Source organism: Pan paniscus, chromosome 20 (assembly GCF_029289425.2).
Source record: "Pan paniscus chromosome 20, NHGRI_mPanPan1-v2.0_pri, whole genome shotgun sequence".
Taxonomy (NCBI): domain Eukaryota; kingdom Metazoa; phylum Chordata; class Mammalia; order Primates; family Hominidae; genus Pan; species Pan paniscus.
Genome location: NC_073269.2, coordinates 23,410,151 through 23,428,922, shown reverse-complemented (window position 1 = coordinate 23,428,922; position 18,772 = coordinate 23,410,151). Strand labels below are relative to the sequence as shown.

At 51.9% G+C, this 18,772-nt stretch overlaps 1 protein-coding gene across 3 annotated transcripts; it reads right to left on the bottom strand.

Moving 5' to 3' along the window:
* Nucleotides 1-607: 607 nt before the first annotated feature.
* On the bottom strand, nucleotides 608-12,311 carry KXD1 (KxDL motif containing 1). Of its 3 annotated transcripts, none has more exons than XM_003817755.6 (5): nucleotides 12,145-12,311; nucleotides 7,869-7,990; nucleotides 5,001-5,153; nucleotides 2,805-2,851; nucleotides 608-1,582 (listed from the first exon to the last, which is right to left on the bottom strand). In XM_003817755.6, the coding sequence occupies exons 2-5, from the start codon at nucleotides 7,967-7,969 to the stop codon at nucleotides 1,353-1,355; spliced, it is 531 nt and encodes a 176-aa protein (XP_003817803.1). In that variant the 5' UTR covers nucleotides 7,970-7,990; nucleotides 12,145-12,311; the 3' UTR covers nucleotides 608-1,352. The 3 variants fall into 3 exon arrangements, with proteins under 3 accessions (XP_003817803.1, XP_063456098.1, XP_057156498.1); XM_063600028.1 differs by having other exon boundaries at nucleotides 11,293-12,263; XM_057300515.2 differs by lacking the exon at nucleotides 12,145-12,311 and adding an exon at nucleotides 9,490-11,263.
* Nucleotides 12,312-18,772: the final 6,461 nt, after the last annotated feature.

Genomic DNA, 18,772 nt, shown 5'->3' with positions numbered 1-18,772 from the left:
CGATCTTGGCTCACTGCAACCTCTGCCTCCTGGATTCAAGCAATTCTCCTGCCTCAGCCTCCCAAGTAGCTGGGATTACAGGTGTACACCACCATGCCCAGCTAATTTTTATATTTTTGGTAGAGATGGGGTTTCACCATGTTGGCCAGGCTGGTCTCGAACTCCTGACCTCAGGTGATCCACCCACCTCGGCCTCCCAAAGTGCTGGGATTACAGGCATGAGCCACCAAGCCCGGTCATAACAACATAATTTCTAAGTACTCAGAAGATGAGGTAACCCTGGGAGTGTGTCTGATGGGGAATGGATCTAGTGTGGCTCCCAGATCTGGAGGAAGGCTGAGATCTGGAGAAGGAATTATGAAAGGAGGATGGGAACAGTAGTATTGTGAGCAGTGACAGCAGCGTGAGGGAAGACCTAGCTGGTGACGGGAACTTGGGTTGTTATAGCTCCCACCAGGGGGGTTCCAAAAAAGGGCCACATCTCTTTCTAGCCCTGTAGTGCCTGATTGTCTGCACCTCCCTCCAGCAGGGCCCCCAGCCCCACATCCAGCACTTGCCCTCCTTTTGGGTTGCTTGGCTTAAGGATTGAAGAAGCCACAGCTAGGTGTACTTTTCCCTTTTTAGTAATGGTGTCTTTTTATTGATAACTTCCCAACAGCATCTGTAAACATCGGGTACAAAAATATTCCATTAAACTCTTTCCCGAGGTGGCGCCGTTTGCTCCATGGAGGCCTTCAGAGAGGCCTGCTGGCCCCTCAGGTTCCACACCTCTATTCAGAGAAACACAGAACTCAGCACGCTCAGGGCTGAATGGATGGCCAGCCTCCGTCTCTTCTACCTATCTCAGAAACCTCCTTGAGATACCAAGGAGAAAGTATTTGATACTTTTACGGAGCAAGGGGCAGGAAAAGCAGAATTAGTGGGTGCGGGGGTGGGCTGGGGTGAACTCAGAGGAGACCATGCTTGTGCACCTCAAGGAGGTCCTGACCGGGGGTGGGGGACATCTGGCTCTGGTGTCTGGGAACCTTCTAAGCGTTCTTCAGAGCAGACGTCAGGCTCAGCTCTGGAAAAATTCCCCTGTGCCCAGCCCCACGACTCCAGCTGGAATGGGCGTGCCCTGGCATGGCAGAGGGGTCTTGCAGAATACAGATGTTCTGAGGAAGGAAGGAGCCAGAATTAAAGACCCCCCCAGGAATTCCACACCCCTCGGGAGAGAGCCTTGTCCCCCTAGGAGCCCTGGGTGACAGAACGGGGCAGCAAAGGAGCCCTGGATGACAGAACAAGGCAGGGTTACCCGCTGCCACCTTGTATGCTGCTGCCCTGAGACCCCCTCAAGGCACCGGGCAGCAGGGCTATTCGCCCGTCGTCTCCTCGTCATCTGTCTGGCTGCGGCCGTTGATGGCTGGGGAGCCAGGCTGGACATGGGACAGGTCCTCGAAGCCGGGGCTCAGGGAGGGCGACACGGTGTCGGGGCTGGTGTCACATGAGCCCGTGCTCTGTTCTGAGGTGGCAATGGTGGTCGTGGTGCTGGGTGGGATGGGGTCTTCATCCTCTTCCTCCAGGAAGGATGCCTCTGGGATATCTGGGGGAAGGAGGCCCAAGAGTTGGTTTTGTCACCTTGCCAAGCTCTGTGATGTAGGACTTATTGTCCATGTGACCCCTAACGGCTGCCCTCACCCCATGGGGGTATGACTTGACCCTTTTTTTTTTTTTTTTTGAGACGGAGTTTCGCTCTTGTTGCCCAGGCTAGAGTGCAATGGTGTAATCTTGGCTCACTGCAACCTCCGTCTCCCGGGTTCAAGCGATTCTTCTGCCTTAACCTCCCGAGTAGCTGAGACTACAGATGCCCATCACCACGCCCATCTCATTTTGTATTTACTAGAGACGGTGTTTCTGTATGTTGGTCAGGCTGGTATCAAACTCCCGACCTCAGGTGATCCACCTGCCTCAGCCTCCCAAAGTGTTGGGATTACAGGCATGAGCCACTGCGCCTGGCAGACTTGGCCCATTTTTATTTTGTAGAGGAGAAAACTGAGGCCCAGGCAGGGAAGAGCCCTCCCTTCAAGGTGAGGTGAGGAAGGGACACAAGATCTGGGGTTAGGCCTACAGGAACCCTGAGGGCGAACCTGGCTCACTGCACTACCTGGGCTAGGTATATGACCTCCCCTCAGCCCAGCTCCCTGCTCTGTAAACTGCTGTTGGAGGCCCTGGGATGGAGAGCTGTCGGCCTTTTCAACAGATGGCGTGAACCCAGGCTCAGCCTGCAGAGCCCTTTAAGGTAGTGGCAACATGGAATGGTACCCCAGAGAACACGTGAGCTCTCTAGCCAGACAGATGCGAACTCAAGTCCTGCCCCTCTGGGCCTCTGTTTCCCTCTCCATGAAACGGGGATACTCACAGTCCCCACCCCATGGGTGACTGTGGGTAACAGCTGGACATGGGACAGGTCCTCGAAGCTGGGGCTCAGGGAGGGCGAGACGATGTCGGGGCTGGTGTCACATGAGCCCGTGCTCTGTTCTGAGATGGCTCATAATGCACACAGGGATAAGGATTGTCATGCTGCTTATCCACATTCTCCTGTGCGCCCTCCCCACAGGGCACGGACTCCTGTCCTAGTGCCCATTCTGCCAGCTGCTGACAGGACCAGGCCAGCACCCCGACCCTGCCCCCACCCCAGGTTTCCCCAGACCCACTGCCCATTACAGCCTGGTCTCAGTATCAGGCCCCAAGGTGGCCTTCCAGAAGCCTGCCCTGGGCGGAGAGTGCTGACGTGCTCGGGAGCAGGAGCCCTGCGTGACACTTACGGCTGAAGGCCTCTGGGTGCTGCCTGGCCAGTTTCCCTTTCAGCGTCCTGCAGGGGAGAGAAGGCACACAGGGCTTAACCTGCTGAGCAGGTAGGCTGGGCCTGGTGCTGGCCACAAGCCCCTGCTGCCAGCTGAGGGCAAGGGGAGACGGGAGTGAGAACCCCCACACTGTTCATCATCTCACATCTTCACTCTCTCTAGGTGCTCGGCCCAGCAGCCACGGCCCTGACAGTCACCCACCAGCCGGCCTCCAGCCCCAAGGTAGGCACCAACCCCCAACTAGTTAGACTCTCGGTGCTCTGAGCCTAGGCACTGGCTGGGGGCTCCCCCTGCAAGGCTGCTTCTTACATATGGCCTCTTCTCTGATAAATTTTTTTTTTTTTTTTTTTTTTTTTTTGAGACAGAATCTCACTCTGTCGCCCAGGGTGGAGTGCAGTGGTGCCATCTTGGCTCACTGCAACCTCCACCTTCCGGATTCACATGATTCTCCTCCCTCAGCCTCCCAAGTAGCTGGGATTACAGGCACGTGCCACCATGCTCAGCTGATTTTTTTGTATTTTTAGTAGAGACGGGGTTTCATCATGTTGGCCAGGCTGGTCTCAAACTCCTGACCTCAGGTGATCTGCCTGCGTCAGCCTCCCAAACTGCTGGGATTACAGGCATGAGCCACTGTGCCCAGCCATTCCTGCCTTTTCATTATGTGTCTAGCACTATGTTACTTTTTTTTTTTTTTGAGACGGAGTCTCGCTCTGTCGCCCAGGCTTGAGTGCAGTGGTGTGATCTCGGCTCACTGCAAGCTCTGCCTCCTGGGTTCATGCCATTCTCCTGCCTCAGCCTCCCGAGTAGCTGGCACTACAGACGCCCACCACCATGCCCGGCTAATTTTTTGTATTTTTAGTATTTTTTGTATTTTTAGTAGAGACGGGGTTTCACCATGTTAGCCAGGATGGTCTCGATCTCCTGACCTCGTGATCCGCCTGCCTCGGCCTCCCAAAGTGCTGGGATTACAGGCATGGGCCACCGCGCCCAGCCGCACTGTGTTACATTTTTTAAGAATAAATAAACTGCAAGGCTGGGCGTGATGGCTCATGCCTGTAATCCCAGCACTTTGAGAGGTTGAGGTGGATGGATCACCTGAGGCCAGGACTTTGAGATGAGCCTGGCCAACATGGGGAAACGCTGTCTCTACTAAAAAAATACAAAAATTACACAAAATACAAAAATTAGGCTCACACCTGTAATCCCACCACTTTAGGAGGCCGAGGCAGGCAGATTGCTGGAGCTCAGGAGTTTGAGACTAGCCTGGGCAACACGGTGAAATCTTGTCTCTACTAAAATACAAAAAATCAGCTGGGCGTGGCAGCATGCGCCTGTAGTCCCAGCTACTCAGGAGGCTGAAGCAGGAGAATCGCTTGAACCTGGGAGGTGGAGGTTGCAGTGAGCTGACATTGCACCACTGCACTCCAGCCTGGGCGACAGAGCAAGACTCCACCTCAAAAATAAAACAACAACAACAAAAATTAGCTGGGTGTGGTACAGTATGTCTGTAGACCCAGCTACTCGGGAGGCTGAAGCACAAGAATCGCTTGAATCCAGGAGGCAGAGGTTGCAGTGAGCCAAGATCATGCCACTGCACTCCAGCCAGGGCCACAGATCAAGACTCTGTCTCGGCCGGGCACAGTGGCTCACGCCTGTAATCCCAGCACTTTGGGAGGCCAAGGCGGGTGGATCACGAGGTCAGGAGATCGAGACCATCCTGGCTACTAACACGGTGAAACCCCATCTCCACTAAAAATACAAAAAATTCTCCAGGCGTGGTGGTGGGCACCTGTAATCCCAGCTACTCCGGAGGCTGAGGCAGGAGAATGGCGTGAGCCCAGGAAGCGGAGCTTGCAGTGAGCTGAGATCGCGCCACTGCACTCCAGTCTGGGCGACAGAGCGAGACTCCGTCTCAAAAAAAAAAAAAAAAAAAAACAAAAAAAACTCTGTCTCGATCAATTAATCAATCAGTAAATAAACTTACGTCAGGATTTTATCCCAGGGTTGGAATTGTCCCAGACACTTAAGTGCGCAGTGAAGCCTTGTAAAACAAATGGAAATCTCCCCTTTACCCTGGTATGTGAAGGAAACTGAGGCTCAGATGGGGAGGTGGAGGCAGAGGTCAGCTGGGGCCCTGGGGTGGCACTGAGCACCCACCTGATACGGCGGAAGATGCTGTCCAGGTCCCGTTTCATCTCTACCAGGGTCCTCGTGTGGTGCAGGAAGCGTTCGCTCATCTGCTGCAGGCGGGCACTGGACAGGTTGTTGAAGTTGAGCAGCATCTCATTGGTCTTCTCAAAGCGGTCCAGCCTGATGGTGGAGAGAGGGCATGAGCTTCACTGCCCAGCTTCAGGGCCCTGCCCAACCTGGCCCAGCAGACTGTTCATGCCAAGCCCTTGCCTGCTTCACAACCTTAGCATGGGCTGTTCCCTTGTCCTGCAGAGTTCTACCTACTCTTTGAGCCACCTAGCAAACTCCTATTCAACCTTCAAAACCCTACTCAAGTGTGTCCTTCTCATGTAGCCTTGTCTACCTCTTCATTCAGTCAGACTTTTATTGAGACGGAGTCTCGCTTCGTCACCCAGGCTGGAGTGCAGTGGCGCAATCTCGGCTCACTGCAAGCTCCGTCTCCCAGGTTCATGCCATTCTCCTGCCTCAGCCTCCCGAGTATAGCTGGGACTACAGGCGTCCGCCACCATGCCTGGCTAATTTTTTGTATTTTTAGTAGAGACGGGGTTTCACCAGGTTAGCCAGGATGGTCTCGATCTCCTGACCTCATGATCCACCCACCTCGGCCTCCCAAAGTGCTGGGATTACAGGAGTGAGCCATCGCGCCTGGCCCAATCAGACTCTTTTAATTCCACTAGCCCCAGGTTGTTCCTCTGGCCCAGCCCTGACACCATAGGGCCAGGAGGGTCTGTGTCTGGCTTTGTCTCCCCTCAGTCTAGAAGTTCCCCAGAGCCAGGTCTGAATCTGACCTAAAAAAACAGGAGACCAGCCGGGCACGGTGGCTCACGCCTGCAATTCCAGCGCTTTGGGAGTTCAAGGCAGGCAGATCATGAGGTCAGGAGTTCGAGACCAGCCTGGCCAACATGGCAAAACCGCGTCTCTACTAAAAATACAAAAATTGGCTGGGCATGGTGGCGGGCGCCTGTAATCCCAGCTACTCAGGAGGCTGAGGCAGGAGAATCATTTGAAACCGGGAGGCGGACATAGCAGTGACCTGAGATTGCGCCACTGCACTCCAGCCTGGGTGACAGTGCGAAACTATGTCTCAAAAAAAAGGAGACCAGCACTTTAGGAGGTTGAGGCAGGGTGGATCACTTGAGGTCTGGCCAACATGGTGAAACCACATCTCTTCTAAAAATAAAAAAATCAGGGCTGGGCACGGTGGCTCACACCTGTAATCCCAGCACTTTGGGAGGCTGAGGCGGGCGGATCACGAGGTCAAGAGATTGAGACCATTCTGGTCAACGTGCTGAAACCCCATCTCTACTAAAAATACAAAAATTAGCTGGCCGTGGTGGCGCACACTTGTAGTCCCAGCTACTTGGAAGGCTGAGGCAATAGAATCGCTTGAACCCAGCAGGCAGAGGTTGCAGTGAGCTGAGATTGCGCCACTGCGCTCCAGCCTGGCGAGAGAGCGAGACTCCGTCACAAAAAAAAAATCAGTCAGGCATGGTGGTGCATGCCTATAATCCCAGCGACTCAGGAGGCTGAAGCAGGAGAATCACTTGACCCAGGAGGCAGAGGATGCAGTGAGCAGCAATTATGCCATTGCATTCCAGCCTGGGCGACAGAGTGAGACTCTGTCTCCCAAAAAAAAAAAAAAAAAAAGACACAGGAGAGAGACAGGTACTATTGAGACTCCGAGCTGCTCTGGGTCTGGGAGAAAAGGTAAGGAAATCAGGTCTGTACTGTGTCGTGACAGCTGGGAAGAGCCTCTGGCTCAGAGACACAAAAACAAAGCTGCGGGAGGGTGTGCTTCCACTCCAAGACTGTATTAGCCCAGTGGTGTCCAGTCTTTTCATTTCCCTGGGCCACATTGGAAGAAGAATTGTCTTGGGCCACACATAAAATACACTAACACTAATGACAGCTGATGAGTTAAGAAAGAAAAAGAAAAAAGTCGCAAAAAAAATCTCGTAATGTTTTAAGAAAGTTTACGAATTTGTGTTGGCCCACATTCAAAGGGTTGGACAGGCCGAGGGTTGGACAAGCTTGGTATTAGCCTTTCTTCCCCATAGGGCAGGCCTGAATTAGGGCAAGGTTTCAGCGGCCACAGCACCAAACCCCAGTGAGGACAAGAGGCCTTTACGTCCCCTCCAAGAGACCCTGGGCACTGTGCAGACACAGCCTGGGCTCTGGGAGACTAATCCTTCAACAGGAAGTAGGCGCACCAGCATAAAACCCGCATAAAGGCCAGGCACAGTGGCTCAGGCCTGTAATCCCAGGACTTCAGGAGGCCGAGGCAGGTGGATCACTTGAGGTCAGGAGTTCGAGAACCAGCCTGACCAACATGATGAAAGCCCGTCTCTACTGAAAATACAAAAATTAGCTGGGCATGGTGGCACATGCTTGTAATCCCAGCTACTCAGAAGGCTGAGGCAGGAGAAATCGCTTGAACTCGGGAGGCGGAGGTTGCAGTGAGGCAAGGTCACACCATTGCACTCCAGCCTGGGCAACAAGAGCAAAACTCTGTCTCAAAAACAAGAAACAAATAAACAAAAAAACCTGCATATGGCCCCCTCTGGTCCTTCAACTCTCCCACCCCAGGCCTCGGGACAGGAGCCCCTGCGGCCCCCGCCAAGCCATCCGCAGCTGCAAAACCTCCCCAAAGCCCGGCTTCCTGTGCCAAGGCCTCGCCTCCAGGCCGGGAAGGAATTTACTTTGGAGCCAGCGACAGATTTGCTCATTTCCTTCATTTTATCACCAGTGTGGGCCCCGGGTAGGGGCGGGCAAGACAAGAATGTTGGCCAGCCTGTGGATTCCTTCCCACGCTCAGGTCCCCCAGCCGCCACTCACATGTTCTTCTGGGCCAGGATGATGGCATTGACATCATCTGTGTTCACCATGCTCAGGATGCGGCCGCAGAAGACCCTCGAGGCCGAGTCCGGGAGGTCCATCTCTTTCTCCTCCTCCGCTGCCTGAAACAGGCAAGAACAGAGTGGTCTGCACTAGTCACCAGGTGAGGTGGGACCAAGAGGCCAGGCCGGGACCGCCATGTGCTGGAACCTAACCCAACCGTGGTGGTATCCTACAGTGGGGATGTGTGACTGTGGCTCAGTCATGCCACCTGAACCTCAGGTGTGCCACCCCAGGAATTTGGAGGTATTGGGCAAACTAAGAGAGGTCGTATTTGTAAACTGTACCGAAGCACATTAGAATCCCATCACCTCCCACTTCCATGAGCCCAAGGCCACAGGTACCTCTCACCTGCACAAATCTGCCAGCTTCCTCCCTCATCCCCTGCCTAACAACTGCTGTCCTCACAAGCTGAACGTGTGTGGCTGCTTCAGCAAATCATCACCACCTCCAATGTCTCCTCTCCCAAGAGGTCAATGACTCCTGTTCCCGTCACTCTTACCGCTTCTCTTACGACTTGACCTCGTTTTTTTATTTCTTTTTGATACAGAGTTTCACTCCTGTTGCCCAGGCTGGAGTGCAATGGCGCGATCTTGGCTCAGCGCAACTTCCGCCTCCCAGGTTCAAGCGATTCTCCTGCCTCACCCTCCCGAGTAGCTGGGATTACAGGTGCCCGCCACCACGCCTGGCTAATTTTTGTATTTTTTAGTAGAGACGGGGTTTCACCATGTTGGCCAGGCCGGTCTCGAACTACTGACCTCAGGTGATCCACTCGCCTCAGCCTCCCAAAGTGCTGGGATTACAGGCATGAGCCACCGCGCCCAGGCTACTTTACCTTGTTTTTGTTTGTTTGTTTGTTTGTTAAGAGACAGGGTCTCGCTATGTTGCCTAGGCTGCTCTTAAATTCCTAGGCTGACACGACCCTTTTGCCTTGGCCTCCCAAAGTGCTAGGATTACAGGCCTGAGCCACTGCGCCCAGCCACACTTTACCTTGATTTAACTGCTTCACTGGTTCACCTCTTCATGAAATTATCCTAGTTATCAGCTAACCCGTTTGCCTGTCACCGTCACAATGTCAGCTCCAAAAGAGCAGAGGTGGCCAGGTGCTGTGGCTCACGCCTATAATCCTAGCACTCTGGGAGGGCAAGGCGGGTGGATCACGAGGTCAGGAGTTCGAGACCAGCCTGGCCAACATAGTGAAACCCCATCTCTACTAAAAATACAAAAATTAGCCAGGCATGGTGGCGGGCACCTTTAGTCCCAGCTACTCGGGAGCTTGAGGCAGGAGAATCACTTGAACCCAGGAGGCGGAGGTTGTGGTGAGCCAAGACTGTGCCACTGCACTTCAGCCTGGGCAACAGAGAGACTCCCTCTCAAAAAAAAGAAAAAGAAAAAAAAAAAGAGCAGAGGTGTGTCTGTCACCAGAACCCGACCCGGAGTCTGGCTCATAGCAAGGGGCTGCCAGAATGTTGTTGTGGGGAAGGGCAACAGAACTTTTCAAACTCAGCTCTGACGTGACACTTTTATTAGCAAATTAAAGCCAAGAATTGCAGGTACTCACAGCCAACCTGTGGGCCCCAGCAATCCAGATGGTTCTGAGGTTCCCAGTTTTGCTGGCACACAGATGACCGTAATGGCAGGCAGGGACTTCCCGGAGCAGCCAGGGTAGGAGGGGCTACAGCACTGACCCTCCTAGGGAGTTCAGGAAAAATCTAGGATCTTGATATAGTTTGGCTCTGAGGCCCACACATTTAATAGCCAAGAAACAGAGACCAACTTCTACTGGATCAGAAAGGGTTTCAGAGGCCGGGTGTGGTGGCTCACGTCTGTAATCCTAGCACTTTGGGAGGCCGAGGTGGGCAGACTACTTGAGGCCAGGAGTTCAAAACCAGCCTGGCCAACATAGTGAAACTCAGTCTCTACTAAAAATACAAAAAAAATTAGCCGGGCATGGTGGCGGGCACCTGTAGTCGCAGCTACTTGGATGGCTGAGGCAGGAGAATGGCTTGAACCTGGGAGGCAGAGGTTGCAGTGAGCCGAGATCACGCCACTACACTCCAGCCCGGGCGACAGAGTGAGACTCCATCTCGAAAAGAAGGAAGGAAGGGAGGGAGGGAGGGAAGGAAGGAAGGGAGAGAGAGAAAGAGAGAGAAGGAGAGAGAGAAAGAGAGAGAGACAAAAAGAGAAAGAGAGAGAGACAAAAAGAGAAAGAGAGAGAGAGGAGAGAGAGAAAGAGAGAGAGAAAGAAAGGAAAGAGAAAGAAAGGGTTTCAGAGCTCACTTAATGTACTCTCCCATTTATTCAGCAGCTACTCTATGCTAAACAAAGCATCAAGCTCATACATACTGTTATCATTCTTATTTATAGATGAGAAAACTGAGGCTCAGGGACACTGAGAAACTGGGCCACTGTCACACAGCCAGTGAACCTAAGTCACAACAAATGGCCACAGCCCACAGGTCTCACAAAGGTGTGAATCTGAACAGGTGCACAATATCCAGCTGTGACAGGACAGTGGCTTCTTACAGCAGCTGATTTCTGCCCGACTTCTGATGTTTCTCCAGGAAAAAAGAGGAAACAGGGATTTTTTTTTTCTGGGAAATTGCCTCATTGACAAATGTCAGCAATCAATACTTTTTTCCAAAATATCATGGAGGCCAAGAGTATCTATTTGTGATCTGTATCTGGTCAGTGGTTTGCAGCACCTTCTAGAAATAAGGTGCCACACCCGGCGAAACCCCCTTCCCTCTAATAACAACTATGGTTATTGAACTCCTATGACATGCCACGCACAGACACCCAGTCTCCACATTCCCAAAGAAGCATGATCTTGTATAAAGAGGATACCTGGACCGGGTGCTCATGCCTGTAATCTCAGCACTTTGGGAGGCCGAGGCTGGTGGATCACCTGAGGTCAGGAGTTCAAGACCAGCCTGGCCAACATGGTGAAACCCCCGTCTCTACTAAAAATACAAAAATTAGCCAGGCATGATGGCGGGCACCTGTAGTCCCAGCTACTCAGGAGGCTGAGGCAGGAGAATCGCTTGAACCCGGGAGGCAGAGGTTGCAATGAGCCAAAATCAAGCCACTGCATTCTAGTGTGGGCTACAGAGGGAGACTTCATCTCAACTGAAAAAAAAAAAAAAAAAAAAAAAGACACCTGGAGAGGGAGGCCCATAGCTAGTACCAGTGAGACACAGTACTGGGACCTTCTGGGATACACTCCTCCTTCAAAACAGGACTCTTTTCTGTCTCTGGCTCCCAGATGTGAGGGCTGAGGGGTTCCTGGCACCTCCCTCCCGTCCCCCCGCAACTTCCTCTCCCAAGAAGCCTTCCCTGATTACCGCTAGTCTGGCCCACATACACAGTCAAATTGACCCAGCAAGAGCTCTGATCCCAACTCCAAATGTAGATTTATTGAAGAAACGCAGAGAGGTAGGCTGTTTGACCATGGGAGAGCCACTTCACCCTTCTGAATCAGTTTTTTCAACCATAAAATGAAAATAAGGTAGAATGAAGATCTCACAGTGCTGTCTGTGGCAACTGAAACCAAAGGTGATAACGACTGGAGCTCAGGACAGGCTGTTTCTCCAAGAGGAGTGTGAAGAAGTCCCGGGAATCAACATTTTGAGAGCATCCCAGGGGCCTCTAAGAATATATTACGGGCAAACACTTGTAGAGCACTTCATTTCATCCTCAATCACCGTTACGAGGCAGACACAATCATCTCCGAGTGAAACTGAGGCTCACAGGGGCGGGCTCCGTTGCCGAAACTCACAGGGAGAGGCAGAGAAGCACCACGGTTCTATATCCAGGTTATTTAACAGAATTTAACTCAGCCATCCAAGCTCTGAAAAACCCCAAGTGGGGAGGGGCTCAAATATCCCCTCACGCCCCGTCCCCTACAATACAGGGAAACTGAGGCACAAACCGGGCAACGCCCAACTCCAGGTTACACGACACACCCAGAACACAGGAGGCCCCAATTCCTATGCCCCTGATCCGGATCCAGATCCAGCCCGTAGCGCCGCCTGCGTATCCATTGAGCAGACGGGGAAACTGAGGCCTGTGCGCAGCAGGAATGACCAGATGTGGCCAGCGGCGCACCCCACCCCACCGCAGCCCGGGGGCCGCGCCCGACCCGGACCGGTTCCCCGCGGCCCTGGAGTCCCCAGCCCCACCCCAAACTCGGCCCCGGCGTCGGTAGCGGCGGCACCTGCACATCTGGCGGCCTTGCTCGCGCTTCCGGGATGGCGCCCGCGCCGGCGAAACGTCACCACGCACCGATCGTGCGAGCGCGCGTGGCGGGGACGTACCCTGGAGCCGCTTGCGTGCGTTAAGTCACGACAGGAAAGGGCGGGGCTTAGACGGAGCTTCAGCTCGTGGGTGCATCACAATGAATAGCCAATCAAACAATTCATCTCGCGCCTGCGTATTTCCAGAAGCCCAGGCTTGAAAGCGGCCCGGAAGAAGGAAGGCTGAGAGAAGTGTTCCATTTTATAGATAGTGTGACTGAGGTCCCAGAGTGGTAACCCTCCCCAAGGTCGTAAATGCTACAGTGGTCAGAGGCCAAACCACACTCAGGTGTCCTGCTTTCCAAGCAGGGAATTAGACTCATCTGTGTTCAGACATCCCTGCTCCACTTTTGCTGATTTTTTTGGTCCAAGTTTCCTTTTTTTTTTTTTTTTTTGAGACAGAGTTTCGCTCTTGTTGCCCAGGCTGGAGTACAATGGCGTGATCTCGGCTCACCGCAACCTCCGCTTCCCAGGTTCAAGCGATTCATCTGCCTCAGCCTTCCCGAGTAGCTGGAATTACAGGCATGTGCCACCATGCCCGGCAAATTTTGTATTTTTAGTAGAGACAGGGTTTCTCCATGTTGGTCAGGCGGGTCCCGATCTCCCGACCTCAGGTGATCTGCCCGCCTCGGCCTCCCAAAGTGCTGGGATTACAGGCATGAGCCACCGCGCCCAGCCCTGGTTTCCATTTACACTTCCACGTTGTTTTGGAGTAATGCGCTGGGGAATTTTTTCAAAAGGGTTTACAGGCTGGGTGCGGTGGCTCACATCCTGTCATTGTAATCCGAGCACTTTGGGAGGCCGAGGCGGGCGGATCACGAGATCAGGAGTTCGAGACCAGCCTGACCAACGTGGTGAAACCTTGTCTCTACTAAAAATAAAAAAAAATTAGTCGGGAGTGGTGGCGGGAGCCTGTAATCCCAGCTACTCAGGAGGCTGAGGCAGGAGAATCGCTTGAACCCAGGAGGCAGAGGCTGCAGTAAGCCAAGATCGCACCACTGCACTCCAGCTTGGGCGATAGAGCAAGACCACGTCTCAAAAAAAAAAAAAAAAAAGAAGGTCAAGCTAAAAAATGAAGAAAATGTATTTTAAGTTCATGTTAGTTTGTGTATACGAGTACCAAGTTTTTGTAATAAAATGCCTCACAGCTACAATTGGAAAAAAAAAAAAAGGGCCTGTGGCCCGAGCCTGTGGTCCCAGTTTCTCAAGAGGCTGAGGTAGGAGTATCGTTTGAGGCCAGGAGGCAGAAGTTGCAGTGAACGAAGATCCCACTCCAGCCTGGGCAACAGAGTGAGACCCAGTCTCAAAAAACAAACAGGCCTGGCGCAGTGGCTCACGCCTGTAACCCCAGCACTTTGGGAGGCCAGGCGGGTGGATCACCTGAGGTCGGGAGTTTGAGACCAGACTGGCCAACATGGTGAAACCCCGTCTCTACTAAAAATCCAAAAAAAAAAAAAAAATTAGCCTGGCGTGGTGGCAGGTGCTATAATCATAGCTACTCAGGAGGATGAGGCATGAGAATCTCTTGAACCTCGGAGGCGGAGATTGCAGTGAGCCAAGATTGTGCCACTGCACTCCAGCCTGGGTGACAGAATGAGACTTTGTCTCAAAAAGCAACAACAACAACAACAACAACAAAAATCGCTATAAACTGATGTGGATTAATAAATCCACATCATTATAATTATAATTATTTCCTTTCCTGCCCCTTTAAATTAGCTCCTGGCCGGGTGCAGTGGCTCACGCCTGTAATCCCAGCACTTTGGGAGGCCGAGGCGGGCGGATCATGAGGTCAGGAGATTGAGACCATCCTGGCTAACATGGTGAAACCCTATCTCTACTAAAAATACAAAAAATTAGCCAGGCGTGGTGGCAGGTGCCTGTGGTCCCAGCTACTCGGGAGGCTGAGGCAGGAGAATGGTGCAAACCCGGGAGGCAAAGCTTGCAGTGAGCAGAGATCGAGCCACTGCACTCCAGCCTGGGCGACAGAGCAAGACTCCGTCTCAATAAATAAATAAATAAATAAATAATAAATAAGCTCCTGTGTCCTTTTAATATGTCGCCACCATTCTCTGAGCATTATTTATCTTGGGCTCCACAACATGATCCAATGCTGTGTAAAATCCCTGGAATCAGCCATTTCTCCAAGGAACCTGGTTCCTTTGCTTCAAGAGTAGGATTTAGAAACCAAGATCAGTCGGGGCTCAGTGATTCACGCCTGTAATCCCAGCACTGTGGGAAGCTGAGGTGGGCAGATCAGGAAGTCAGGAGTTCGAGACCACCTGGGCCAACATGATGAAACCCCCCGTCTCTATTAAAAACACAAAAAAATTAGCCGGGCATGGCGGTGGGCACCTGTAATCCCAGTTACTCGAGACGCTGGAGAATCACTTGGAACTGGGAGGCAGAGGTTGCAGTGAGCTGAGATCACCCACTGCACTCCAGCCTGGGCAACAAGAGCGAAACTCTGTCTCAAAACAAAAAAGAAAGAGGCCGGGTGTAGTGGCTCACTCCTGTAATCCCAGCACTTTGGGAGGCTGAGGTGGGCAGATCACCTGAGGTCGGGAGTTCGAGACCAGCCTGACCAACATGGAGTAACCCTGTCTTTACTAAAAATACAAAATTAGCCAGGCGTGGTGGCACATCCCTGTAATCCTAGCTACTCGGGAGGCTGAGGCAGGAGAATCGTTTGAACCTGGGAGACAGAGGTTGCAGTGATCCGAGATCACACTACTGCACTCCAGCCTGGGCAACAAGAGCAAAACTCCATCTCAAAAAAAAAAAAAAAAGAAAGAAAGAAGGAAAGAAAGGAAGGGAGGGAGGGAGGGAAAGAAGGGAAAGAAAGAAATTAGCCGGGTGCTGTGGCTCATGCCTGTAATCCCAGCATTTGGGGAGGCCGAGGCGGGCAGATTACCTGAGGTAAGGAGTTCGAGACCAGCCTGGCCAGCATGGTGAAACCCCGTCCCTACTAAAACACACACACACACACACACACACACACACACACACACCACACACCCACAATTAGCTGGGCATTGTGGTGCACACCTGTAGTCCCAGCTACTCGGGAGCCTGAGGCAGGAGAATTGCTTGAACCCAGGAGACAGAGGTTGCAGTGAGCCAAGAACACGCCACTGCACTCCAGCCTGGGCAACAGAGCAAGATTCCATCTCAAAAAAAAAAAAAAAAAAAAAAAGGCCGGGCACGGTGGCTCATGCCTGTAATCCTAACACTTTGGGAAGCCAAGGCAGGCAGATTGCCTGAGCTCAGGAGTTCGTGACCAGCCTGGGCAACACAGTGAAACCCTGTCTCTACTAAAACACAAAAAGTTAGCCGGGTGTGGCAGTGTGTGCCTGTAATCCCAGTTACTAGGGAGGCTGAGGCAGGAGAATGGCTTGAACCAGGGAGGCAGAGGTTGCAATGAGCTGAGATTGCGCCACTGCACTCCGGCCTGCGGGACAGAGTGAGACTCTGTCTTCAAAAAAAAAAAAATGAAACTAAGATCTGGGTGCTGTGTGTGCTCATTGCTGCTGGGGTGTCACTGCTTCTAGAGGTACCCGTCAGCAGGCACAGCTAAACAATAAGCCAGGCGTGGTGGCACAAACCTGTAATCTCAGCTACTCAGAAGGATGAGGTGGGAGGATCACTTAAACCCAGGAGTTTGAGGCTGCAGTGAGCTGTGATCAAGCCACTGCACTCCAGCCTGGGTGACAGAGACCCATTCTCCAAATAAATACAAATCATGAAGCTGGGTGCAGTGGTTCATGCCTGTAATCCAAGCACTTTGGGAGGCCGAGGCGGGCAGATCAGTTGAACTCAGGAGTTTGAGACCAGCCTGGGCAACATGGCAAAAGTCTGTCTCTACAAAAAATACAAACATGGCCAGGTGCACTCCTGTAATCCTAGCATTTTGGGAGGCTGAGGGGGGCAGATCACCTGGGGTCAGGAGTTTGAGACCAGCCTGGCCAACATGATGAAACCCTGTCTCTACTAAAAACACAAAAATTAGCTGGGCGAGGTGGCGCATGCCTGTTATCCCAACTACTTGGAAGGCTGAGGCAAGAGAATCGCTTGAACCCAGGTGGCTGAGGTTGCAGTGAGCCAAGATCGTGCCGTTGCACTCCAGCCTGGGTGACAAAGTGAGACTCTGTCTCAAAACAACAACAAAAACAAAAACAAAAACATTAGCTGGGCGTGGTGGCGCATGCCTGTAGTCCCAGCTACTCAGGAGGCCGAGGTGAGATCACCTGAGTCCCAAAGGTGGAGGCTGCAGTGAGCCGTGATTGCACCTCTGCACTCCAGTCAGGCAACAGAGCAAGACCCTGTCTCAAAAAATAAAAAATAAATACAAACCATGAATTCATACGGAGATGAGGATGCCTTTTCTTTTTTTTGAGACAGAGTCTCGCTGTTGTTGCCTGGGCGGGAGTGCAATGGCGCCATCTCGGCTCACTGCAACCCTGCCTCCCAGGTTCAAGCAATTCTCCTGCCTCAGCCTCCTCAGTAGCTGGGATTATAGGCGCCCACCACCATGCCCGGCTAATTTTTTGTATTTTTAGTAGAGATGGGGTTTCACTATGTTGCCCAGGCTAGTCTCGAACTCCTGACATCGTGATCTGCCTGCCTCGGCCTCCCAAAGTGCTAGGATTACAGGAGTGAGCCACCGCGCCCGGCCAAGGATGCTTTTTTTTTTTTTTTTTTTTTTTGAGGTGGAGTTTCACTCTTGTTGCCCATGCTGGAGTGCAATGGCAGGATCACGGCTCATTGGAACCTTTGCCTCCCAGGTTCAAGCGATTCTCCTCCCTCAGCCTCTCGAGTAGCTGGGATTACAGGCATGCGCCACCACATCCGGCTAATTTTGTATTTTTAGTAGAGATGGGGTTTCTCCATTTGGTCAGGCTGGTCTCAAACTCCCGACCTCAGGTGATCCGCCTACCTCGACCTCCCAAAGTGCTGGGATTACAAGCATGAGCCACCGCGCCCTACCTAGGATGCTTTTTTTTCTTTTTCTTTTTTGAGACAGAGTTTCGCTCTTGTTGCCCAGGCTGGAGTATGATGGCGTGATCTCAGCTCACCGTAATCTCTGCCCCCTGAGTTCAAGGGATTCTCCTGCCTCAGCCTCCCGAGTAGCTGGGATTATAGGCATGTGCCACCACACCTTACTAATTTTGTATTTTTAGTAGAGATGGGGTTTCTCCTTGTTGGCTAGGCTGGTCTCGAACTCCCAACCTCAGGTGATCTGCCGGCCTCAGCCTCCCAAAGTGCGGGATTACAGGCGTGAGCCACCACTCCCGGCCACTAGGATGCCTTTTTTAAAGTGAGATAATCCAAGTTAAATGTATGAACAAAACAAGGTGAATAGTAATTGCTCCATACATGTTTGCTTTTCAGAAGTGTGTCATTAGGTTTAAAAAAAATAAAATTAATGTTTACAAGTAATTATTGTTAGCTATTGAGATTCTATACGGTGTGTATGTTATAAATTATATTTGTAACTTCTCTGAGTCTCTGTTAATTGCGAGTCTGTGTAATCACAACATCTATCTCTGAAGGTTGTTGAGAGCTTGGAAGATAAACACACAAGTTCTTGGGCACATGAAGACTGTTTCAGAGCCCTGGAATTACACATATCTGAGTTTTAAATCCTAGCTGAATGGCCCTGGGCAAGTGGCTTAACTTTATGAAATCACGTAGGCAAAATCCTTACAACAAGACTTGGTACACAGTAAGCCCTCAGTAAACTGTTGATAATATCGCTCCCAGGTTCTGCTGCCGTCATTCATGGGAAAGTCAATGACTGGGAGGCAGAGGCTGGAGGATCCATTCAGCCCAAGAGTTTGAGGCCAGCCTGGGAAACATTGAGACCTTGTTTCTAAAAAAATTTAAAAAATTAACTGGGCGTGGTGGTGCACATCTGTAGTCCCAGGTGCTTGGGAGGCTGAAGTGGAAGAATTACTTGACCCCAGAAGTTCCAGGCTGCAGTAAGCTAGGATTTCACCACTGTACTCCAGGCTGGGTAATAGAGGGATACCCTGTCTCAGAAAAAAAAAAAAAGAAGTCAATGAGGACTGGAATCCTTTTTTTTTTTTTTAGACAGAGTCTCGCTCTGTCGCTCAGGCTGGAGTGCAGTGGCGCAATTTCGGCTCACTGCACGCTCTGCCTCCTAGGTTCACAGCATTCTCCCGCCTCAGCCTCTGGAGTAGCAAGGACCACAGGTGCCTGCCACCACACCCAGCTAATTTTTTTTTTTTTTTGTATTTTTAGTAGAGACGGGGTTTCACCATTCACAGGATGGTTTCGATCTCCTAACCTTGTGATCAACCTGCCTCGGCCTCCCAAAGTGCTGGGATTACAGGCGTGAGCCACCACACCCGGCAGGAATTCTTATATATTTAGTTCAACAATTGGTTTTTGTTGTTGGTGGTGGTTTTTTTTTTTTTTTTTTTTTTTTGAGACTGAGCCTCACTCTGTTGCCCAGGCTGGAGTACAGTGGCGTGATCTCAGCACACTGCAACCTCCACCTTCTGGGTTCAAGTGATTCTCCTGTCT